This window comes from Drosophila persimilis, unplaced genomic scaffold (genome assembly GCF_003286085.1).
Source record: "Drosophila persimilis strain 14011-0111.01,24,50 unplaced genomic scaffold, DperRS2 tig00000700-arrow-arrow-pilon, whole genome shotgun sequence".
In the NCBI taxonomy this organism is placed as follows: domain Eukaryota; kingdom Metazoa; phylum Arthropoda; class Insecta; order Diptera; family Drosophilidae; genus Drosophila; species Drosophila persimilis.
The window spans coordinates 171847-198296 of record NW_020825340.1 but is presented as its reverse complement, the minus strand read 5'-3'; the positions used below and the strand labels follow the sequence as shown (position 1 = coordinate 198296).

Genomic DNA, 26450 nt, shown 5'->3' with positions numbered 1-26450 from the left:
GAGGTAAATGGCGGAAAATATTACTAATTGTAACTTCTTCTTGTAGATCCAAGGGATCTTCCTTTTCAACTGTAAAAAAACCATGATATCTTTCACCTGAACTGCGCTAAAATTATTAAATTTTCATTATTTTCGGTGGCGTATTAATATACCCCCTTTGTCTACCATGGGCTAATCGTTCTCCGTCATGGATTGGAAACCATTTGCCTAGATTTTGATATTCGATTTGCCATCTATCTAGGACAACCACACCTTAACACATAATTTTATCCGATTGATACATCAATTTTCTACTAGATTGGCTAATTTTGAGATTTATGAGATTTATGGATGAATCTCAATCTTTCTATCGATTCAAAGAGAGCCTTATTTGATGAGCCCATAACCGATTCGAAGAAAGCAGTTCGGCCATCGATACTATCGACTGGATGCAAGTGGTGCGCGCCAAAGAGAAATTATTTAAAAATAAATGAGTAAATACGGTAAAGTGATACGGTAAATATACCTTCAACTCAATTTCAACGTCAAAATATGCCAAACAGTATATAAAATACCGTAAATGGTCACCGAGGTGATAACGCGCGGGTATGTATGCAAGGTTAGTGATGGACTTAAATCGATAGCTCTGCGTAGCCGATGGGTAAGCAACCCCCCAAGAAGTCCTTGAATCGAAAAAACCGTTTTTGGTTTAAAAACTGTTATATTTTCTTATACTGTTTTACATTTAGCATAGAATTTCAAACACACATACACACTGAATCGACTGAATGACAATGCTTTGTTTAGTTCTTAGTTTTGCTTAAAAAAAATTACGAATTTTAATTGGTTAATTTTGTTTTGTTTTTGTTGTTGCTTTGCTTTTATTTTGTTTCGTTTTGTTTTGTTTCTGTTGTAATTTTATATTTTTTGATCACATTTTGATTTCGCATGCCCAAAGTGAGATTTGGTTTGTGTTTCCGAATGGTTCGCCTGAATGAAAACCTCCTCTACAAACTGATCCGTTCCCAGTCCGTTCTCTTGTCCGACAAATCAAAAATATATATATGTATGTATATCGTTATCTATAGAGATTTATGTATGCAAGCCTCTGCTTCTGCTTCTGCGTCTGTCTAGATTCCTACAGTGCATATATGCTAATATTCAGTCGGTATTATAATCATGTTTAATTTCCCTTCCCATTCGATTCGACGGGAAGAGGTTTTCGCTTTCGCTTCTGAAATCGATCTGTTCTGTTCTAATGGGAAGAGTATATAAATTTCGGTTTACCGAAGATATTTCATGTGATATATATACAATATTATAAGGATTAGTTTTTAGTTTTCGATGTATTTTGAAGTAGAAAGATCTTTCCTAAGAGTTCTGAAGATATCAGGGGAGAAAGGGTGTTCTGGGTTCTGGGTCCTGGTTCTGGTTCAATTAAATAACAGTACTAACTTCAAACTGGAGCTGTAACATGGATATAAGGCATGGTAAGGACTTAGTCGGAACTGATTATGATTTATGATTGATGTATATGGTTGTAGGCTGGCAATGCAAGACTTGGTGTAATTGTTTTCTGTAATTTATTATACCCTAAAAAAATTTGTTTACAACTAATACTAGTCATACTTAAAATTGATTAAAAAATATAATTTATATATTTATAGATTTAGTCACGAAGCGACTGGTAAATCCTAAATAAATTGTACGACAAAATGGTTGATCTCTCTACCAATTCGGATAATGGGAATCATTTACCCACAAAAAAAAGAGTTAACAATTACAAAATCGTCTGTTGGGGGGGTGTCGGGCGTGAATAGGGGATGGATGTGGTGTGCCCCTAGAAAACGGGGCAGTTCGTCTTACGGCTAGCATTCATTATTATTCATATTTAATATATTCAATTAATAGGAGCTTAAAGGTTGTTTGCATTCATTCATTTATCGGTTCCTACATATATTCGTGGCTTGGTTTGCGCTCTTGTTTTATTGTATTATAAATCAAGGATAAGTGGTAAAAAAAAAAAAAGGAAACTACTAACAGTTGTATGGTGTATTATGTGTATAATTCTATATAATTATTGTTTAATTAATAATTACGTGTATATTTAATGATTTCTTATTAGTTCTTTTTTCTGCATCTTCTGTTTTGTTTTGTTTTGTTTCTTTTCTTTTCTTTCTGTTTAAATTATAAAATTGCCTAATCAAGAAAACCATAAGAATAGTTGTTGTTGCTGTTGTTGTTGCTGTTGTTGCTGTTGTTGCTGTTGTTGTTGTTGCTGCTGCTGTTGTTGTTCCTGTTGTTGTTGGCATTGCTGGGGTTTTTCTGGCCTTAGGCCTTCCAATTGTTCTGGCGACTGCCGCTGGCTCCGCTCTGCTGCTGCGGCGGAATCATCTCCAATAGATACTGGCGCTGCAGCTCCGCCGCCCGCTGTACGTCCGCCATGCTATTGGCATTGCTTGAGTTCTTGGATGACCCCGATGACGAGCTGCTCTTTTTGTTGTTGTTGTTGAAAGCTGTCCAAAGGTAAAGATCATTTTGTAAGGGTCATCATATATGGTAAGGTTTTAGGACTCACCTGCCACTTGGGCCGCCTGCGCCATGGCCACCTGATAGGAGTACAAAAGCGGTGCAAACTGCATCATATGCTGTGGATTGCCCCCCAGACCCTGACCCAATGCTGCAGGAGAAAATCATTTATGAGATTATTAAATCCGGCAAGTGGCTAAGAAGAATCCTACCTCTGAAGAGCTGCTGTTGGAAAGCCTGCATGGCTGCCGCTGTGGCCGCAGGCGAGGTGTTGTTCATTGCCGCAGCTTGATTGCTGGAGGCTGACGAGGACGCACCGAAGTTGCCCAGTCCGCCAAGAGCCGCCAGATTGCCCAGCTGGCTGAGATTGCCCAGATTGCTGAGGTTGCCCAGACTGGCCAGGCTGTTGATGTTCAGGCCACCCATGGCACTGAGATGAGCTGCCGCCGCCAGCGTGGCTGCCGAGTATTTATCATAGCTCTGGGCCTGCTGTTGCTGCTGCTCGCGTTGCTGGTCGCGCTGCTGCTGCTGCTGTTGTTGTTGTTGCTGCTGCTGCTGTTGCTGCTGTTGTTGTTGTTGCTGTTGCTGGTGGTGGTGATGGTCGTGGCGATCGTTGCGGGAGGAACGCGACGAGGACGCCGGCTCGTGGTGGTGCGCTGCCGTGGGTCCTGGACTGAGGATCCCTGCCTGTTGGGCAGCTATGGCCGCCGCTGCTGCTGTGGCGGCGGCACGTGACAAACGCGGTGTGCTGGGAGGTGGTGTGGGCTGGTTCTGTGGTGGCGGCGGTGTGGGTCTAGGCGCTGGCGTTGGCGTCTGACACTTGGTCGGTATAACCGTGACAGAGGGCGGCAGATTGACCAGTGCCGCCGCTGCCGAAGCATGTGACGCCTGAAGCTGCTCACGCTCGCGCTCGCGCTGCAGGGCCTGCTGGTGTTGATGCGAATGCGACGAGGAATTGGTGGCGGCGGACACGGATAGCGAGGCGCTGACATTGTTCAAGGCATGCGTGTCCACGGGCGATGGACTGCTCTGGCTGGCCAGACGCTGCTCGATCTCCTGCTCCTGCTGCAGTGCCTTGACAAACGCCTGTTTCAGTCGATTGGTGTGCTCCGCCTTCAAAGCCTTCTTCACGTTCGAGGTGACGCACTGTTCGCAAATCACCTTGGGATCCTTGTTGGCTATAGAAAAATCTTTTGGTTAGTTTTACGTTGATTCTGGGCTCCATTCGCATTCCATTCTCTGCTTACTCTGTTTCTCCCACTTCCAGACGGGTGTAAAGTCAATCTTGCACTGGGCACAGCGGAAGGGTGCTGCCACAGCATTGGCCTTCTTGTTGACAGTCAAGAAGTCAACGACCGTCTCCAGTCCAAGCAGATAGACAAAGTCCGTGTTGCTGGGATTGGGTATAAAGTGCATCTCTGGTGGCGGTGGCTTTGGTGGGGGAATCTATCGGATATTCAAAGATTTGTTTTAGTATAATTATCACAGAACTCTCTTTTGTCTCTCCCTCCCTCACCTGTAGCAAAGTCTTTTCCAGCTGCTTTCGCAGTGCCATTTTAGCTGCCGCCTGACGCTGGGCAGGCGTCTGTGCATCCTCGCGCGGCGTGGAGCGATCATTCTGCAACGAATCATTCAACAATACATCCAACAACTAACATGAATATTCCCATTTCTCTACTCACCTTTAGATCGTTCAGTTGATTCTGATGCGTTTGCGATAGCGGCGGCGCCGGAGTGATGGAAACAGAATTGCTAATGGTCCCAGGTACCTTCGAATTATCCGAAATATTAGGCTGCATGTTTTTAACGATTTGATTTTGTAGTAAATATGAATACAGAGCAATTTGGAGCGTTTAATAGTTGATCGTTAGTCGAGGTGAAATAAATACGTAGAAATTTAAGTGAAATTTTCCTTGTCACTTTTGCACGAAGCCCGACTTGAACTCGGCGGGTTGTGACAGGCAATGATGTGTTAGTAGTAGTATTGGAAAGTGGAAACCAGTGTTGCACAGCAAGAACTAGGCAAGTATGGAAATCAAAGGCTTTTCATCCAATTTTATGATATCTTATCTATATATCTATCTTATGCTCCTATTCTATTCTATTCTATTCTATTCTATTCTATTCTATTCTATTCTATTCTATTCTATTCTATTCTATTCTATTCCCTTTTCCTACTTGTATAATTTCGAAATGTCAAATATCAAAACAAGCATTGCAAAGCGAAGGTCATAAAACTCGTAGTTGTAATGATCAGTAACTTTTATTTTTGAGAATTAATGCCACTAACTAACTAAATCCTGCCATCAAGGAGCCACGCCAAGGGCCACGGCTCTACTTTCATGTCCGACAGTGATACTGATCTCTCCCTCTCTCAATTTTGTTCGCGTTTGCTCGCCCATGAGAGATGGCAAAAATATAGAGAGAAAGAGGGAAAGGGGAACCACGATGGCTAGCTCTTGCACTCCGTTTATTCCTTGCCATCAAATGATCGGCTTGATCAGAATTATAGAATATTTTATCTGTTCCCATTTTTCCTCTACAACTAGCATTCCGATACGTCTGTCTCTCTCTTTTTCACTCTCACACCAACACCAGCTGCGTTGCCAGAGGCGCACACTGCACCATGAAGAGAGAGAGAGGGGGAGGAGGAATGAGTAAGCGCGTGGAAAGGGGCATTGCAGCCAGTGCAATTTCACTTGTTCCTTCTGGATATAATAATGATCCGAACAGTGCGATATCACAGGAGCTCTTATGGTCTCAGAGATCAGGACGCTCATCATGACGGACAGACAGACATGGCTATACAGACTCATCTATTGAGGCTGATCAAGAATATATATATTTTATGGGGTCGGAAACGCTTCTTTCTGGGTTTTACACACATTTGTTTATCCGGATATCCAAACAGTTCAAATGGTGAAGAAACAATAATAATAGTATAGAACTTCAACTTTGGCTCAATATATCTTCACGTTTACCCATTTTATGGATACGAATACAAAATCCTATGAAAGGTCATCCGATTACCTTTATAGCTCCCTCAATTGGCGGTGCAAATGACGAGAGTACAACGAGGTTTTCTGTATAACGAAATTATTTCCAAAACTCTGAAGTATATATTCTGCAAAAATGAATTCTATATTACGAATGTTCCGTATAATGAATTCCCCTTGAGATTCGCTATATGGAAGTCCGCCTGTACATTCAAAAGTTGAATATTCCTTTGGTGCAACAAGAAATTCCACTGTACCCATAGTTCATTGCTGTTTCTGATGTTTGTGCTAGTGTTAGTGTTTAGTAATGCATAGTGCACTGTGCAGTGTTGGTAAGCGTGAGTTTTTCGTTGTTGATTATTTTGTGTGTTGATTGTTGTTTGTTGTGAATTTTTGTTTCTGTTTGTTTTTTGGTGCTTTTTGGAACAAATATGTGAGAGGGGGAGGAGGAAAAAACTCGGCGCTTACGGCAACGATGACATTACAATAACTCACATTGCGTGCTTTCAGACTGGAAGGCGGCGCCGACGTTGGCGTGATGGTCACCGAGGGCGTTATGGTGAGATTCGGCAGATTGGTGCGCGGCGGCAGGGCACTCGATCGGTGCGAAGAGGAGGTGGCAGGCGTTATGGTTGTGCCGGCGGCCAATGTGGCGCCCGGCGGTAGCGAGGCTCTGGGTGGCGGGAGGATCGAGTTGCTGCTGAGGCTGCCGCGCTGCGATCCGCTCAGGGCCGCCGCCGCAATGGCCGAGGCAACCACTGCTGCAGAGCTGGAGCTGCCCGTCCGGCTGTTGGTGGCGCTACGAAACGGGGGAAACACTCGCATTAATAACGATTTTAGGTCAAGGATCTAAGGTATCCGCGCCACTCACCTGATACTAACGGCAGCTGCACTGCCGCCCAGACTGCTGCGTCCCTTGCTGTGCGCCGGCTGCGGTACGGCCGACGTGGGCGTCACACTCAGCGACCCCTTGGAGGTGAGGGCGGCTGGTATGGCGGACAGCGGATTGTTGGGCGAGACGCTGGTCGGCGTGACCACCAGGTTCTCCTTCATCACTTGCTGCGACTGTTTCAGCTTCTTGAGCAGCAACAGCTTGGACTCCTCGTTGCGTAGGTCCTGGCGCAGCCGTCGGAGGCTCTTCTCGCGCTCCTTCAGCTCGGCGTGGGACAGCTCCTTGATGGGCACGTACGGCGGCATCTCCTCGTCGTCCGTCTCCGAATCAATGTTTCCGTTCTGCTGGCGTCCATTGGTGCGGGCGGGCAGCAGCACAATGTCGGGGGCCTCGGCGTATGACTTGGGCTCTGTGCGGGGCCGTAGCACCCGCCTCTGGACCTTGTTCTCATCCACACCGACAACACCTCCGCCACCGGCGGAGAGTACTCCTCCGTCTGCATTCCCGCTGGAGCTGTTGTTTGTTGTGTTGTTGATGCTGGGAGTGGCGGTGGTGTTGCTGCCGCTGTTCGCGGAGCTGCTGTTGGTGGGACTGCTGCCGGCGGTGCCATTCCCAGTGGTACTGTTGTTGTTGTTGTTATTATTATTATTATTGTTGTTGCTGTTGCTGTTGGTGCTGGTGCTGGTGTGGCTATTGGCGGGAATGGTGGCAGCGCCTGCTGTGGGCGCTGGCGCTGGAGACGGCGTTATGGTCAGACCCGTATTATTGGCCGTCAGGGCACGCAGATCCCGATTGCTGAGCGCTGCCGGTGGCGGCGCCGGCGTTATGGTTAACGCCGGATCCCGGCCGGAGCTCAGACTCAAGTCGACCACATCGTCGACCTCCATTTTGGCCATTTTCGCACGTCGCGTCGTCGTGATTCTGTATCTTGGGCAACTGGAAACGGAAGAAACGAAAAACGAAAATGACGGAGATGAATATGGATTCAAATTACTAGGCATCCTATGGAAAAGTAAAGCAAAGCATAGCATGGGGTCGGAGGTCGTTGGGATTTCATTAAGGGTTGAATTTTGGCTTGTTTTTGTTCCTTTTTGTCTGCTGCTTTTGCTGTCATACCACTTTCAAGGCGGATGTCAGCAGCCACTAACCCCTAACGGTTTGTTGTATATGTTTCTTATTTTTTTCACACTGTGAAGGGGTCGTCTCATTTACTGCTCGGTTGCTCCCTTTTCCCTTTTCCGTTTCCGCGCTGGGACAAAATAAAGATATCCTGATTTCAATTTACTGAGACGACGACCTTGTTGAGGCAACTGATAGCCGCCGACCGCCCGCCCAACCCAAGGCCCCCTCCTGTCCGTCCGTCCGTCCGACCATCGGTCCGTCCTCAAGAGAAAGAGCTTGAACAGAAAAAGGAAAGCTGCGCCAAATCGCAAATCAACTCTCCGATTCGATTGCACAGATACGTATAAGATATAGATGTGCATAAATAGTCTGCGGCTGTAGGTGGGTATGCATGGTCGAGGAGGCACAGCACTTCTACCATTTCCATTCGGACCTCGGCTATCTTCCGCAAACCAGTCACGTTTTCGATTTAAGAAATTTTCGCATACAAAGGCCGCTCTGGAGCTGCAGCAGCATCGGTGGCTTCAAGAAACATTTACATGTAAATAAAGTGGGGAAAGTGGGGGGCCGAAAGGGGGAAACTAGTGGAAGTAGTGTATTAGTAGTTTCAGAACTAGCAGAGACACAAACCACCTGGCAACACACACAAACAAACACATACACGAACACGGAGAGACGTAGCCGTAGCGACACGTGAGAGTGAAAGGTGAATAAACTTTTCAAACAACTCGAAACGGCAGGCAACAAAAGCAACAATTCACCTGCTAATACTGATTTACAAGCAGAAAAAAACAACAACAAAAACAATTATAAAAAATAAAAATAATATAAAAAAAAACATTGCACAAACAATAGTTATTTAATTGATTTGATTTTGACTTAAATATATTCATGTGGATATAAAAAATAAAATACACAATTTGAATCGTAAACAAAATACCCGAACGACCTTCACAGTGGTACGGAAACCTATAAAAACGAACGCCAAACTTGCCGGGAAGAGAGATTTCGTTGAGATTCGAATAATTTGTTGGTAATTCAATCGTCCGCAGAGTGGAATCTTTTCAACTGCTGGCAGGCACCCCAGGACGACAGGCTAAACTAAGCTTGAATGGACCAGAGGACCAGAGGAGCTTCAGCGGAGCCTAGTTCTGACAGCGGCCTCAACAAAATGTTGGCAGAAGAAAAGCGAATCGAATGGCATAATTATAACGACATGGCAGAAGAGCGGCAGCAACATCCCATTTCCCATGGCTGCTGTCCGTCCCCAATGTGCCATAAATTAACTCGCTTTGAAAGTTGGCACTCACACAGAAGCACATTGAAACACAAACACCGACACACACACACACATACGTGCATACGTATGAGCACGCTTACTCGTTCGTTTCTTTTTTTCCTTCTTTCTTTTGCGCTCTGTTCTTGCCCGTCCCCCCGCAAGCGTAAGTCTACGGAGTCTCGTTACTTTCCACACTTGTGTCGTCATCAGATTGTGCGCTACTCGAACACTTCGTGGCCGTCGTCGCCCGCGTTCGCGTTCGCGATTACTAACAGCTCTGCACAGTGGAATGCAGTAGGCAAATGTGTGATTGTTTTGATAACAAATTAAATAGTTGCTCGCTTGACTTTTACAGTGGTCGAAATCTATGATGGTGTAGGCAAATGTTAGAGGGGATTATTCAAACCACCTCCTATACAGTTGTTCCATATAATTTTATTCATATTTTTAACTATTCTTTTCTGCTTTCAATGCTAAAAAATTAGCATTGCTAATATTGTGTTATAAATTAATATTTAATTAATTTCAGAGAGTCTGCGGTCAAAGTTCTAAATATTTATAATTTATTCAAGTTCAAACTTTCCAACCATCACTGTGTGGATTATCTCTCGGGTTATATCGCTTCTTATCACGCATAGTCGTTGATGAAATATCATCTTTAATGCTAATGGACTCTGCCCCACTGTGCCCTGTGTAAATGTGTGCGTGTGCTTTTGTATGCTTTGATGATTGTCAGCTTTTTTCTCTTCTTATTAAATTAATACAGTTTTAAATTTGTATAGATGCTTTTTAATGTACACATACACACACATTAGCAAATTTTTACACGTACGCATGTGTGTATGTGTAACGAGGTGAGACAATATGCGTGTTTTTTGTATCACCCTCTCATCGCCCGGAATATATGGAGGAGATTTAGTGAACAAAAACTTTATCGATTTGTGCGACATTTTCATTACGATTGGGGGCTATTATACATCCATATGTATTTGCTTGACCATAATTGTGTTTAATAGAGCGCTAAATGGGATTCAATTAGCGCCCAGGGCGTTGGGTTTACAGTGGGTCAATGATGGGACATGGTCTGTGGGATATGCATGCATGCAAGTTCAAGTTTATCCCCACGTCTAACGGTCGTTGGCACCTGTCCAGGTGTCCAGGAAAGGGGACAGACGACGCTTCAGACTGCGGACCGATAACTGACCAGAAGATAAGGACAGCCAGCCAGGCTTCACAGTCATCCCAGGCGAGCGCAACTTAGAAGCCGATGACGACGACGGCGACAACGACAACGCAAAAAAAAAAGCAAAGAAATAAGGTTAAATCAAAAGTACAGTTGTGTACATAGCGCGGCGAGCAGCAGCAGCAGCAGCAGAAGGCAGCACCAACAACAAAAGCAAAGAACAGCCGCAGCAACAGCAACAGCAACAGCAACAGCAAAATGTGTTTGAGTGTGCGGTGTACGGATGAGAGCGGGAGAACGGAAGAGCGGGCATGAGAGAGCGCGAGAGCAAGATGGAAGAAGAGAGCGCACGTCGCACACACGCGACGACAACGATGAGGAGAGCGCGGCGGTGGCTGTGGCTGTCAGACGGTGGCTATTGGGATACCAAGTTTGGGGTCGACTCTGTCTGTCTGGCCACCCACAATGGCACCCACAAGCCCCCCACCCTTCTCCACATCCACCTCCACCTCCACCACCAACTCCCTTTGCCACTAACCCGAACCCGAACCTAACCTAAAATCGATTTACATATTAGTTGGGGTGCTATGGCTATCCACTCATCAACAGTGTCTCAAGAATACTTCTATTCCAATGCTGCATTCAATAAGTTAAAGAAATATATTATCAAAACAAGTGGCAGCTTAGCAAAAGAATCAAAAAAAAAAAAGCCAACAAACATGAATAGTACTTCTCGGTTCGACATTATAAGAAATGCGCATATCTTATGGCCGCCAGCCGCCTGCCTGCCTGCCTGCCTGTCCCATTGTACATAAGCAAGTCGGGGAGAAGATTGAAGTGGAGTGGTAGCGGGAGAGGTGGGCTGCTGCTGCTACTGCTGCTGCTGCTGCTGCTTCGTGAGAGAGCAAGCAAGCAGGCGAGCAAGCGAGAGCGCACGACTTGTTGTATATGACGGGGGGGTAGGGCAGGGGCAGGGACATGGACATGGGGTAGGGGGTAGGGGTAAGGGAGACCAACCAACCGACCTTCCTCGTCGCACATACATACATACATATTTACTCAACCATGCCTGGGATTTGGGAGGTTCGGTTTCGGTTCGCTCGGGGTGGTGGCAGTGGCAGGGGCAGGGACCGCCGGGATGATGAAGATGATGATGCAATGGGTGCACCCAAAACCCGACTCTCGAACCTAACCTACGATTGTCCAGTTCCAGTTGCAAGCTGCAAGTTGCAGCTCAATGGAAAACTATCTTTAATTTACATGGAAATGTGACATCGCAGAACCCAAAAGTCATTTTCTATATACAAACACACACACACAGACAGCCCTACATCCAAATGTACATATCTATATGCTATACGCTATGCCTCAGCCTTATCTTGTGAGTGTCACTATAATTATGCAGCCCACTGTGGTGTATTGCTTTTCTCGTTGCGTTTATTTATAGCCAGGCGATAAGCATTGGATTGGTTGGGGGAAAACAGCAAACAAACAAAAAGAACCAAAAACTTCTAAATGGGTTAACTATACAAAACATTGGTGGCAAATTAATGACGCACACTGTTCGAAGGACCGATACATTTTTTTCACCAAACAAAGAAAGGAATTTCATCACAATTGTATTATTCCCATAAATTATATTTAAATTGAATTAAGCCCAAAATAAAAATTACCTATGCTAAATATTTATGTGCAAAGCATGCATACATACTATGTATCTTTTATATTTTTGTATTTTGTGGTAAATTATTGACATATCATTTGTTATAAATATTATTTATTTGTTTATGTACATTCAATATGCATGTGTTATGGATTTGTTTTCCTTATCACATCAAAGTAAATTCACAAACAAATACTCGTGTACTGTCTTTTATGGCTCTTCTGAGTAATTGGCAAGTGAAAATGGAGCCTTGGCCAGGGGGTGCAGGGCGGAACCACCCTCCCCCACATGCTGGCTAGTGCACAGCTGTTTTGTGTCCTCTCTTTTGTTTTTGCGTGCTCTTGACCAGCGTTGCCAGCTAAATAAACAGTAAAATACATAAGCCGTCGCCGCAATAGCAACAATGCAAAGACAAGCTAAAAATTAATGACTTTCAAAACTGGTTTTGTTTGTCCAAGTTGCTGTTGCTGTTGCTGTTGCCGTTGTTGTTGTTGTTGTTGTTGTTGCCAGAGGCAGCAGAAAACTAAAAAGCAGAGATGATGTTGCTGCCAAAGCATCATTTAATGCTACGCTTGAAGAACATTTTGATGATACACTTGCAGAAAAGGGGGTATATGTGTTGCATGATTCTGGGACAGATGTTCGAGGCGCAGAGGCGCACAAATTCTTGATTTATTCGTTTATGTACTCGCAGTATATAGTGCATGTGCATGTACATAGGCAGTTCCGTGTGCCATTAAATAACTCAACAAAATTTGATCACAATCGGATGACTACTCGCGTATGATAAAGCTGAAAGAGTATCAAAAGCTTCGGCCGCCTTACTTAAGCTTTGTTTTAGTCAGGGGGAAGAGCTAAGAGAAAGGGGAGGGAGGCCGACGCGTCTGGTAATTTGTCTGATTAAGTGGAATTTTTCCACAGCGCAGCAGCCAAGTGCAGGAAACAAGTTAATGTATTTCTCTTTTAAATGTGCCAAATATTGAGTAAATGGCAATAAATAGATTTGTTGCCTTTTTGCGCGCTGCCATAAAATATACACGCACACACTCTCGCACACACACACGCAGAGGTAGAGAGGCGTACGGTTGGATAGACAAAAGCAGAGACGGCGACGACGCAGCAGAGCACTGGCAGTGGCAGTGCCAGTGGCAGAGACAGAGGCAGCGTTCGGTCGGTCGGTCGTTTGGTTTATGTACAACTTGAACCCATTGCCTATGTATGCATGTATGTACGTGTCGTGCCCGAGTGTGAGTGAGAGACACAGACACAGAGACAGGCATCAGCATGTACAAAAAGCAAGAGAAACAACAAAAGCAAAGACGGGGAGGCAAGTAGGACGATGGAAGGGGGGCACAGAGAGGAGAAGAGGAGGAGGTGCAGAATGCAATTCTGCCCATGTATATATGTACATATGCATGTACAGCATGTACATATGTAAACAGTATATAAATAGCACGCACACTTATGTAAGAACAACCTGCGCAAATGTGTGAACTTGTCCATTGACAATACACACAAATGTGAAATTGTTAAAGTTTTTGGGCCAGAAATACACAAATTAAGAGCAAGAGCCAAGAGCCTCCGTTAGGTTACAACATTAACTATAACTACAACTATAACTGTAACTGTAACTCTCACCATTCACATTCTCAGTTTCCCCTATCTGGCAACTCCCCCATGGGAAGGCAGCCCCTGCAATGCCTCTTATCGCGAGCGAATAAAAAGTTTTGTAATAACAACAGCAAAAAACACAAGGAGAAAGGCTAGATTTGGATGCCGAAGCTTTTCATACCCTGGATAATCCGTAGTTCCCATGGTGGATATATGTATAGACATTTGATTTCGATACAATTTTGTGGAGTACATAAAAAATTTCAATATCAACAAACGGCTGTATCTGCGAATGTTGATGTGGATACCTGTACGCCCTTTGAACATTTATCCAGAATCAGAATACTTTTCGTCTAAAAGGGTATCGAAAATGAGAAGCTCGCACGCGTTAAGAATAACCCCAAAAAGAAACACGTAAATGGTATGCCGGCAGCGCTGCCGCTGCCTCTGTTCTGCCCGACAGCGGCGCCCAAAAGAAATAACAGAAAACCAGTTAGCCGATACTTTACACACACACACACACACACACACAGAGAGACAAACGAAAATACAGACACGAACACACTGTCACACGCATTTGACATTCATATTACGGCTACGATAAGTGCAAAAAATACTCGTACAACTATTTCATTCAATTCTTTCGAGCGAAGAGATTTCATTTTCGTTTGCCATTAGTGTAATTAAACGAATATCGAACTATGACAGCTCCTTCCGTCCCCTCCCCCTCCATATTAAAACTGAAAGTACAGTCAATATCGGTTATTAATACTAGAGGGTGGGTCCGCGCCATCTCCAGCACCCATAAATATCAGTTATGTGAAATGGTCACAAAAATATAACAGTTCAACGTATTATACTCTTATTTAATAGTTATTTATGCAAATCGTTTATAAGAAAAACATATTCAGTCATTCAAAGATTTGTATAAAAACGATAATCACGTTACATCGTTAGTCCGCAGCTCCCATGCATTGATGACTGGGGCCTTGAACTAGCCACGAGCGAGTACATATGTATGTACACGTATCAGTATATAATATGTAGATATATTCATGTTTATAGTCGATGAATATGCAAATATGTATGTATGTATGCATACTCGCATACGTATGTATGCAGATAAATTGATGTACACAGGACAGCATGTAATTGTATCTTCGCACGCTCAGACTTTCGCAAAAGACTAATTGGGGTAGTATACATACATATATGTACATATGTTTGTACATATGTACATAAAAACTATGTACTTCTGTTTCGTCGACAACCCTTCTATTCTAAAGGTGTGTTTTCCATTTCAATACAATTATGTGAAAAAGTATTAAAAAGTTCCCAGAAAATAGGACAAAATGTATCCCTTGTTGTTGCGCCCTACATATTTCACAAACAATGATGAAGACCTAATATTTCATATTTTTAAACAGAAACTTCCAGAAATGTGGTGTCTGTCAATAAACTCGTATATATGTATGCATGTACATATGTATGTATGTATTGGCTCTGGCCATTAAACGGGAAATTACCGTTGAACTTTTGGATGTCTTATTTATAAGCGATCACTGCATATACATACATAAATGCATATACATATATATGTACATATGTCCATTTCCTTGTTTGGTTTTGCAAGTCCCTGATAAGTACCTTTCCCCCAACTTTCAATACTGGATACTTGGCATATCGAACACTTGGATTAGAATGTGTGGGGACAAATAAGAAAATATATATATATATACATACTTATTTATATACTTAAGGTATTGTACATTTGTCTGTGCATATGCATAGTGTATAAAAATAAATGTCAACGCAAAAAAAAAAACAAAAAAAGAGAAAACATTTTTTTCTAGCTCTCTTTTGCTGATAAGCGCGGCGACACTTACAATACAGACACACAAGCATATGTACATCCCATGCCCACACTCTCAGCTAGAGAATAGTATATAAGCAATGCTCTGGTCAGGCAGGCATATATGTACGGACGGACGAGGCATTGAGTACTACTTTCAGTTTGAGGCTGTTGTTAAGGCTGAATCACAACTTTTCTCGAAAAGATCAGCGATAACTGTTAATCTTCCAAGGCCCATTAGGTGATATACCTTTATACATGTGCATAAGCATGTGCATGTAAATGGAAAATTGCAGGCTGGAATGTTTAGCTAAAAGCGAATCGCGAAAGTAAATAGCACATACAAAGTGCTCCCAACACATACATACAGACAATATAAAACAACAAAGTTTTCTATTGTCAAAAGGCAATACTCTATGGAGCTTCTTCCAGAAGATGTTTGGAATTAGGTCTCTGAACTTGCACAACAGGAGAAATCTGGACGATGGATGGATGGATGAATGGATGGATGGATGGATGCACTAACGGTACAACAGCAACTGATGCTGCAACAACAACTAATACTATTATTCCCTCTCTCTCTATGTACGGTACAATTTTTTATGCGCTTGTTCTTATTTTTCTTCGTTTTTTTTTTGCACTTAATGACGTGTAACGAGCTCGCGCGCGTGTTTTGCAGTTGTCTTTGTGTGCGCGCTCTTTCTCTCTCTCCCTCTCTCTCTCTCTCTTGATCCCCCTCTTTCTCTCTGCCCCTCCCTACCTTTCTTTGGTGAGCGAGCAGCATACATACATATACATATGTACTAGCGATTGGCGGACTATGCGCGTGCGAGCGAGATGCCACACTTTGAAAATAAACAGGTAAAAAGGTAAGTCAAAAGAAAACAACACCAACAAAAAAGCAGCTTTGCCACTTTTGATACCCTTCTCCTGCAGAATAGGGTGTAATGATTCTGGACAGAAGCTTGAAACGACAAGAAGGAAGTGACTCCATCTGTCCCTCAATATTCCACCATTTTTAAGATGATGTCTCAAGGAGTTCTTCACAGAATAGTTATAAATGTAGCGACACAACTGTAACCCACATCTGCCACGGAACTAATCGAACCGCTAGGGTATCTGAGCGTCGGTCCCCCGAGGTAAGCATTTCTCTCTTCTTTTTTTTTGCTGGTGCTGCTCTTGCTGCTCTGCCCGCCTTTTAGTCAGAGGGGGACGGGGGGACTGCAGCTTTTTCTGTATTATTTGAGTGAAATGATCGTCAGCAAACAGACCAAGTGGCTCGGCAGTTTCTGTTGTTGTTGGTCAATAATTATCAAGCATACATAAATAATTAGTCAGCAAGAGCTGACCATGAAAATCAGCAGAAAAAAAAAAACGAGGGAGAAATCAATGTAAGGAAAAGTGTTTACAGCAGCGTTTTAGTTTACTTTAGTACATAAGGCAAAAAGTATATGGTACGAGTCAATAATGAACTTCTCTAACTCGAAGGTACATACATACATATATTTTGCCAGCTTGATTATTGCCATTTACAACATAGAATACATACAATGTTTGACGAAAAATCATCTGGCCTTCAAGCCATAGCAAGCAAGTTATCCATTTAGGTGTATTCCTGTTCTCTACAGTTAGATGAGGGGCTAATGGAGGGGTAGGGACCTCAAGAAGGAAGCAACTTTCTGGCATTCAACTCTTTTTCTTCTTCTTCTTCTTGTTCTTCTAAGCAACCCCTGTTCGAATTCGAGGATAAGCCAGCCGCATAAGACAAAATTTCGAACAACAATCGAAATGAGCGACGGCGAGGGGCAGCGCAGCAGCAACGACAGCGGCATCGGCAGCGGCAGCAAGTCATTTAAACGGTCAATTGCCTCAGGCACAAAAGCAAATGTCCGAATGAGAGAGAGAGAGCTACAACAGCAGCCACAAAACAAAAAACTAAACGAAAAGAAGAGGCGGCACGGCACTGCAAGCGACGGGGAGGAAGAGGGACAACAGCTGACAGCTGAAAAGTGCAGGCCAAATGCCGAAAAAATTAAGCAAATGTTTTTCATATTTCATTTCTCACCTAAAAAGAAATGTTGCCATAACCATAAATACACATGTGCGTGCATACCTACATACCATATGTGCATATGTATGTATGTATGTATGTACAGCATGTACATATAAATTATTGAATTGTGTTTTAAAGAGTTGGCTATAAAAAACAGAAACGTTGAAGCACCTTCAATGTGCATAAATTAGCCAAGCGCAGCAGCCCCAGAGAAGAAAAGAAGCTAAGGAGAAGGCGGAATGGAGGAGAAACAGACAGACACAGAGAGAGAGGGAGAGAGAGAGAGACCGAAAGAGAGCGAGCAGCACATGCACACCAGGCAGCTCTCTATTTGGAGGGGCATGGCTGCCTGCCTGTGTGTGGCTTCTACTTTTGCATGTGTATACTGTGGCATTCGAGTGTGTGTGTTTGTGCGGTCTTCGGGCAGCTAATCAGGCAATTAAAGAACCACAAAATAGCAAAAAGCGAAGCAATAACAAACGCAAAAAAGAACAAAACCGAAAGTCAAAGCATTTGATACCCTTGCAGATAGTTATCTGATTTAAATCAGATTTGTCGGATTATACAGATTATCCCCACGGCAGCAGCAAAAACATAAACAAATCTGTGCAAAGCTTTAGTTCAGTGTTTAAAAGAATAATGATCTCTGACCGAATGAAAAAGAACCGAAAAAGCAAAGAGTGTGCCCTGCCCGCCTGCCATAAAATAGAAACAGTTTTGGCAAACAAAACAACAAACAAAATGTTTTCAAATAAACAAAGTAAGCAAAAGTATAAACTGAAAGTTTAGCCATGATTATGCAATAGATTATTTAGATTATTCTTGTATTAACTATGGTAAGTATTATTTAATGAACACCCCCACCCCCACCCCCACCCAAAAAGAAATTGGGGCAAAAGGTTCCTAAAATCGAAAGACTGGTCTGCCATTAGGAAAATTCCACTTCGGATCGGAAGTAAATCTGTTTTCAGCAATTTGCGGGCCTGCCATAAGCAGACGGCAATGATGATGGTATTCCGCCCTCACATCTTCAACACCCTCCCCCCACCACCTCACCTGGACGGCCCACGCACTTTTGGCCAAAACTTTTCCACCACCGAAAAACAAGGCGAGACACAACAAGAACAACAATATGACAGGGATTCGACAAGTTACTTCACTTAGTGCGGGGGGAGGGGGGAGGCTTCAAGATGGTGGCGGCGCCAGTGGGTGGGCGGAAACTTTAGTCGAAGCTTTAAAGCTGCCCTTTAAAGTGGGTGGGAGTGGGGTGGCTCCTCCCAAAGGAATGACTGCGGGAAAGGGCGGAGAGAAAATAGCGGTTGTGGATACCGCAGTCTTTTCGTCTGGTCTCATTCACCCTCACCACCCCCAGGGCCCACAGGGCTGCCGACATAGCAACACAGCCAAACCCAAGCCCGAACCCAACCCCAACTCTCCGGCCCCGCCCCCTCATGCGTCCCTTCCCTGTCTGTGTGTTGGGTAACTGTTTTTTTCCCCCCCTCCTTTCCTCTTTTTCTTCTTCTTCTTCTGCTTTTGCCCTAACAAAAATGTGTATCTAGAAATATTTTATGCAGGCAACTCTTCAGCGGGATGTGGGGTGGGGTGGGGTGGGGGTTGTAGTAGAATTGTGGAAGGGGCGGAGGGTGGAGGTTGCTTTTTAGAGGAAGAGGGGGTGGGGGTGGGGGTGGAGTCCCAGCTGCTACTACTGCGGCTGTTGTTGCTCCTGTTTTCCCACTGTTTGGGCGGTGGGGCGGGGGCTTAGGGCGTGTTCTGCGTGGTTCCCAAACTAAACTATGGCCTCAGAGGGTGGGCGGGGTCTGTAGTGGGGGGTGGGGGGAGATTCTACCTCTACACACATCTAAAAACATATAGAGGCTACATATGCGTATATGTATGCATGTATGTATATATATATATGTGTGTCCGGGAGGCATCAAGACACATGTCCACATAATTGCCAAACGCGCAAAATCGAAGTTGGCGACCTCCCCGACCCCAACATCAGTCCACATCACCCCACCACACTACTATAGCATCCCAAACCACCAGCAGCCCGCTACCCGCCACCCGCCACCCGCACCCAGCACCCAGCACCCAGAACCAGCCCACTGCCACCATTCAACCAAACATGGCGCTCAGCTTAGGATTACTCACCATTTTGCATTTCAGGTACAGTTGCGCCTGCAATTTATAGTTTGGACATGCCCAGGGAACCTGAGTCTGAGGCTATGCTCTTTCATAAATAATAGCCATGGGACATGGGCCGTATATTGGAATTAGCAAGTGGCTTTTAACCCCCACCCCACACCACCGCACCACCGTGTCCCTCCTCTTTCTCCACGCTAATTGCCAATATCATTAAAATTGCGTAATATTAATGGTTGATTGAGCTGCCGGGCAGGCAGAAGCAGGAGGCGGTGTTCGATAGGCATGGTGAGTGGTGCTGCTGGCGTTGCGGCTAAAACTAATTTCCTACTAAAGATTACCCACCTGCAACAACATATATCATTATCAACATCATCATATGCTCCCCAGACGTACTGCATGGGTCCTGGCATGTGCCATCGACAAATTCGAATATTCGGATTTACAATTTGGGAAAATTTGCATTTCGGGTTCGAGTGTTGAACCACACCACACCACGCCACGCCACCCCAAACCACATTCGTTTTGACCAGCAGGAAGTCGTCGGGTTCAGTGATATACAATGGGTTCAGAACCAAATCAACGCATAGATTACGCAACTAACTATCCACCCACCCACAAAGAGAGATACAGAGAGAGAGAGATAGAGAGAGAGAGGGATAGGACAATCCGAAATCGGTAGAAAATCCACACTGAATGGACCTTAACCCCACTTGTATAGGCCTTGTTTGCTGCGAGTGTTTGGTTTGGGGCTGGGGCTGGGGAATGCGAGGAGCGGCCCGGATATTATATGCATCCTTGAGCTATGCGGGCTGTAGTGGTGGCAGTGGCGATGGTGCTCTGAGCTGAGCTTCCTTCCGACCAGACCAGACCAGACCCGACCCGACCCGGACCTGACCGAGACCATACTGGAGGTTGGGGGGTCTCTGTCTCTGTCTCCTCCACTCCCTCCACTCATTGCCTGTTTTGTATATGTATCTGTTTTTGCATGCTCGGCTCGGCTCTTCACTCCACTCCACTCCACTCTACTTCTCTCTCTCTCACTCTCTCTCTCTCTCTCTCTCTTTCTCTGAGTGTGTGTGTGTGTGTTTATGTACACATGCATACACAGCTGTACCGGGTTTCGGGGCATTTTACAGCCACAGAGCCGCCGCTGCCACAGCACACCCTACCACCCTACCACCCAACCTTTCTGCTTTACTCCTCCCTCTTTCCCCCCTCCACCCACAAACAACAATGCAAAACGTCTGCATTTCAACTAACGGCACCCAATACACAAACAACACAAGCACCCAAAGCAAGCAGCCCTTTCTCTCTCCTACGCTCTCTCGCCAGGCATCAGCAGCCTCCCTAGCACTCCCTCTCCTCCTCCCCCACTCCCACCCCCACCCACTCCCACACCCCCACCCACACCCACTCCAATTGCAGCAGCCGCCATCTCATATTGTTGTTGCTTTCTTGCTTCCGAAAAAGTTTTATACATAAGCGGAAGCCCTACCATTCCATACCACTCCACACCTCCCCCCACCCCCCATCCACCACCCCACACCCCCTTAACAGCATAACCAGGGCTGGCCGCAGACCTAGAGCAAAAGAGAGAGGGAAAGAGAGAGAGAGATAGAGAGAGACAGGGAGGGGAAGAAAGTGTAAGCTCATTACAAAATCAATAAGTCAATTTTCATTTTTCATTATATTTCCCCATAATTCCACGACAGTTTTTCCCCACTCTTTTTGGACATATTTAATCAATAAACGAAACAAAACGCAACGATGGGGTTCCGGATTGTCATCTGCTTTAAATTTAAGTTGCCCCAGCACTCTGTTCCTGCCACCCCCCTCCCCCCACCGCATGCCCCTTAATCGATTTTTTCAGCACACGCAACGCTAAAGCTCTTCCCCAACCTACCGCCGCCCCCCCTTCATCCATAAGTACGAAAGTGTCCCTCTCCCTTTCGCACACTCCCAAGCACAGCAAAGCACAAAAGGGAATCATAAAAAATATATATGTATAAAACAAAAGCAACAACAGCTACAGCAAAAAAAAAAAACAAAACAAAAAAAGAGCCCAAGGAAGAAGGTAGGAGAAGAAGCCAGTGGTAAAGAGTGGGGTGGATAGAAGAGACGTCAAACGAGGACAGTGGACAGAGGACGGGCGGAGGGGAGGAGAGGAGAAGCCAAAGTTATGTAGAACAGGATTGGGTGGGGGGGAAACGAATTACAGAGTCTTTTGCCTCATTTCATCCCTTTACAACACTAATAATTCGATCTGTAATGATCTGCGTAATCGCAATCGCAATCGCAATCGTACGGCCAGGCCAAGGCGCTTGCATATTTTGATTCCTTGTTAACGCTGGATTCCGGCTTTGGCCCTGGTTTTCGTTGTCAACAGAGACCAGAGTTTCGGTGCATCCGCATCCGCATCCAATGCAAAAGCTTAGGCTTAGGTATAGCCCTGACCCCCTTGCCCGCCCATCTCTCAATCACTTCTCTCTCTCTCTCCCTCCCTCCCTCTCTCTCTCTCTTTCACACACTCTATCTTTCAACAATGGTGCTGGCATGGACGCTGCTGCATGCAACTATTGAAGCATGAACATGCAATTTATGTACAAACACATACATACATACATGCATACCTACAGACACACATATATACATATGTACACCAAACTATGAAATAAAGCAACAACAGCGATAGGCGACTGTACTTTTGATATAAAATCCACTCTCCATTCCATACATAGAAATCCAAACATCCAAACACACACACACACACACACACACACACACACACACACACAAACTTACCGTACGGGGGGGGCATACATATAGAGAAATCACCCCCCAAACCCCCACCTCCCCTTCTATGGACACCCACTTGGAGAGCTCTGTTTAGTTTTAGTTGCGCTTTAAACTGCATTTCGGCTTGCTGTTTTGTTGTTGTAAGCTCAGTACATAGAGGAGCATGGCACGAGAGAGTGTCGTGTGTACCAGAGCAGGAGGGGGGGTGGGCTGATACCGGAGTGAGATGGAGGTGGTGGTGGTGGTGGAGGCGGAGGCGGGGGCCACATGCCAATGTGTTACTGTGTGTGGTGTTCCAACAATTCGCATTTCTGTTGCAGCAAACGAAATAGAAAACAACTGCAATATGTGATGATGGAATGGAATGAATCCAGTATGCAACACTACCTCCTTTCCAGACCCCACCCCACCCCCCACACACCCTCAATAACACTCCATATACAATCTTTCATGCACTTGGATTGACCCTGGCCGACTGCCATTAGCTTGAAACTGTAAAAGAAACCCTAACCTAAATTGAAAGAAATCTTGGTCTCTGCAACCGGTAGGGGGGAGGGGGGCGGGGGGAGCGCACTGGCGCTGCTTACGCATGCAGTCGTTGCGTCAAAGTCGAGTTCTGCTCCACTTGCACCAACAACACCAACAACATGCTGAAAAAGACGAGAATTTCGGATATCGGTGTTCTCTCACACCTATGCATGCGCAGGTACAAGCACAGGTACATATGTATGTATGTGTATGCATGTATGGATGTTGTATGGAAGTGTGTATACCCAATGCAGAGCCGATACAGAATGCTCTGATTACACTACAGAATATTTTGATAGACTTCAGGATTTGTTTACACCGCCGAGGCAGCTCTAGAACACCACCAAGAACTTTCTTAAATAAAGTATTAAGGTTTAACTAAAGCCACTACTACTACTACAATTCCCAATTAACCAAGCCGATTAAAACTAATAGTGAAAAACGAAAAACCAAATTATTTTCAGAAATTCTTCCGTCTGGGATGCTTTATTATTGAATTATTTGTCTGTTGCCTTGGTGTCTTTCAATAGTATGTTTCTGGATCGCTCAGTTCAGTTTCCTTGGGGCATAACAATTGTTAACCTATTAAACATTTTCCTCAAGTTCAAGCCCATAAAATGTTTCCCGTCTTCAGCCAGGAACTCTTACCTCTTAGGCATGCGACGAAGATTATCTGATTTATTTAGCTAATGCCAACGACACTGCGAACTAGTTCCCCCGACTTGAATAGTTCTCAGACTCCTACAACAACGGTGCTGCTGTCGCTAGCTGGAAATGCGGGTCTGGGTCGCCATCGAGACGGCACGGGACGGTACGAGACGAGACGATGCGAGACGAGACGAAAGGGAGGGAGGGACGTAGAGAATGCAGTAGCACATAAAGAATGCCAAAATAAGTTTAAAACTAACGACGTGCAGCGTGTGAGTGGGAGCAGCATAACAAGTGCTGCTGACAGAGAGAAAGATAGTGGAAGAGAGAGCGAGAGCAAGGTGGTTATGTCTACATGTGTCTGTGTGTGTGTGTGTGTATTTTGGAGCATGCAACTTTTCGTGCTGTTTGCCAAAATGCGTTCGTTACCCGGCTACGGCACGGCGGCACGCATTCCCGAAACATAGCCACGACTGTGCTAGTGGAGGGAAGGGAGCCAGTGAGAGCAGGGGAAACCCGAAAGAGGGAGCAAGAGAGAAAGAGAGACGAAGGCAGGCAGGCAGGCAGGCATTGAGAGAGAGCCATGTTGGCGAACAAGTGCAGGCTGGTGTACGTGTGTGCGTGGGGTCATTCTCGAAAACGTTCAAGTGTTGCAAAGCGCCCAAAAGTGCGTGCGGGTAATTAGCCAAGTTTGCAATCGTACGTACCCAAGAAAAGTTCATTAACACACTTAATATGCAAGAGCAGAGGCCCGCTCATTCATGGCAGCTGCAGATACATTTCAGGGCACCGCAAATGTGTGTAGATAACGGAACGACAAGACTACCCCCTCGCGACCAGTCAAGCAGCGCTGCGGCAGATACAATAGAAAAAAAAAAAAAAAAAAACACAATCGCCTAAGCCATGGCGTCACGGCGACGACGCTGGCACCGACAGCGGCAGACAGACAAACGCCAAAAGCTGTAAAAATTGTCAATATATAGGAGGAGGTGGAGGAGGGAAAAGTTGGAGCTTTGGCGAAATAATGCGCGAGAGTTAAAGAAGAACGCCGACTGCGGCAGAGCATTTTTAACGAGCACACACACACACACACATGCATGCATACGGGGAGACGCCGACGCCGGCCGCAGCAGCAGCAGACCGGTTGAGGTTAAATTGGATAGTTGAAGCAAAGGAGAGAGAGGGAGAGAGAGATAGAGAGAGCAAGCAAGAGAGTGGAGATGGAATGGAGTGTGGGGCGCTGCTTGCTCTCGCATACATATTGAATTTTTTTTCCTTTCGGCGTAATGAAAATTTTAGCAAAAGACGATGGGGAGGGGGTGAAACTTACCCGCGTGGAGAGCAAAAATCCGTTATTGCTGTGGGTGCTACTGCTGCCGCTGCTGCTGCTACCTCTGCGTCCAGCCTGGGAGTTGATATTAATTTTCCACTTGCACCAAAAAAAAACAATCACTTATGCAAAGAACTGGTACTGATATTTTCCTCGACTTTTATGGAAGAAAATTTCACTTTTTTGTGTTGCGCTAATTTCTTCTTATTTACTTGCGGGTGTGTATGTACATACGTATATACGTCAGATGCACTCATACAGCTAAGAGTGGCGGCGCGCTTATTCTGGAATATATGTATTTCGGACGGCCGTGTTAAACACCAATACACTTGCACCACGCACTGCTGACGTCGCTGCTGTTGTTGCGGCTTCCTCCAAATACAAATATTTTATCGGCAACGAACGCGATTTATTTAAATATCTATGTCGTATATTGACTTTTTTCACAATTTGTTTACGATTTCAGAGAGTGAGAGAGACCAACAAACATGCACTTGTAGAACTCATTTTGTCGGCAATAGATAACAATTTTATTATATTTAATTTATTGTTTATTGTTTTCGCGGCGTGCCCAGAGTGGGAGGAAAAAAATAGTTACTCCACGTTCGGAAAATTTTGGAAAATGTTGTTGTGGCCGCGGCCGGAGCAAAAAAAAAAAGGTTAAAGGCTGCTCTCTATATACTTATTTAGTTGTATTTTCTTTACAACGACGCGCAGCAACCGCTCGGTTCAAAAAAATTTGAGAATTTGATAATATTGTGGGTAGTGATGTAAAACACATCGATGCATCGAGCATCGATGTTTTTCTTCCGATGTTTACTGATGTTTTCCGATGTTTTTGCTGCTACCGATGTTGAGTGATGTATCGATGTTTTGCAAAATCCTTCGTGTTTTTGGGACGGTATAAAAAGTACCTATCCTAATTTATACAAAATTGCAATGCAATTTTTGACATTAATGGCATCTTCTGGGTGTATTTTGAACGAAGTCGAAAACGTAATAGACTTTCACCTGCGCGACTAAGTCGCATTTTGGTTTTTGCAAAGCATTGACAAATAGTACTTATTTGAAATATTAGTTATCTCTGATCTACAATGATATGTAAAAGACTGCTATGAAAGCATAATGTTCCTTTGTTGAATATTCGTTTTATAATCAAATGGGAAAGTTTTGAAACACCGGTCATACATCGATGCATCGAAGAATCAATCCGATGTATCAATCCAACATCGATGTTTGATTTTGACAACATCGATGGACAACGACATCATGACCGCGGAGCTAGTTGATCAAATATACGGTCTGACCCTCAGAAATATACCGAAACATACCGCCTCCTTTTCAAAATATACCGTAAATATACTGACGAATTCAAATTCTATTTTACATATTCCTCGTTTTTGATATTCCGTCGAGTATAACTAGCTAGATAGATCTCTCAGCCCCGCCCATATAATTTTATCCGATTGATAAATCACTTTCCTACAAGACTGGTTAAATTTAAGTTCTCATCTTTATTGGATTGTTCAAAAAAGGGTCAACAACCATGCTCACAAAACTAATGTTTTTATATGGTAATTACACGCTGACTACACATGTTCTACCTTTTTTGTGTAATTTTCAAAAGTGACACCTGAAACGCGTACGTTTAGCCGTTTTTTCATATAAGCCCAATGGAAGCGCCAGTGTGAAAACCGACCGTTATCCACTTTTGGACATGTATTTTCTCCGACATTTTTTAAAAGCTTAGATTTTCACAGCAAACGATCAGAAACTCGATTAGAATTCGATGTGAATGGTGAATGGAGCAAGAGGGTGAGTCCATATAGCGTCCTTGATAC

The 26450-nt window shown here is 44.5% G+C and overlaps 1 protein-coding gene and 1 long non-coding RNA gene across 2 annotated transcripts; one reads left to right on the top strand and one right to left on the bottom strand.

Annotated features, from left to right (window-relative positions):
• Positions 1–2160: 2160 nt before the first annotated feature.
• Positions 2161–24835, bottom strand: LOC6601380 (formin-J). The gene is made up of 9 exons (XM_026992060.1): positions 24610–24835; positions 6376–7332; positions 6000–6303; positions 4191–4301; positions 4025–4126; positions 3756–3954; positions 2721–3686; positions 2558–2659; positions 2161–2495 (listed from the first exon to the last, which is right to left on the bottom strand). Exons 2-9 carry the CDS (start codon positions 7290–7292, stop codon positions 2311–2313), a joined length of 2886 nt encoding a protein of 961 aa, XP_026847861.1. The 5' UTR covers positions 7293–7332; positions 24610–24835; the 3' UTR covers positions 2161–2310.
• LOC113566450 lies at positions 15525–17197 on the top strand. Its single transcript, XR_003409091.1, has 3 exons — positions 15525–15975; positions 16043–16245; positions 16831–17197. It is a non-coding gene; the product is annotated as an uncharacterized LOC113566450 (long non-coding RNA).
• Positions 24836–26450: the final 1615 nt, after the last annotated feature.

Bases quoted from the DNA above. Each gene is read 5' to 3' on its own strand.
- LOC6601380 (XM_026992060.1), bottom strand. From the start codon at position 7,292: ATGGCCAAAATGGAGGTCGACGATGTGGTCGACTTGAGTCTGAGCTCC. The intron at 4,127-4,190 runs GTGAGTAGAGAA...GATTCGTTGCAG, and splicing joins ATCAACTGAACGATCTAAAG to AATGATCGCTCCACGCCGCG. The intron at 2,496-2,557 runs GTGAGTCCTAAA...ACCTTTGGACAG, and splicing joins GCAGGCGGCCCAAGTGGCAG to CTTTCAACAACAACAACAAA.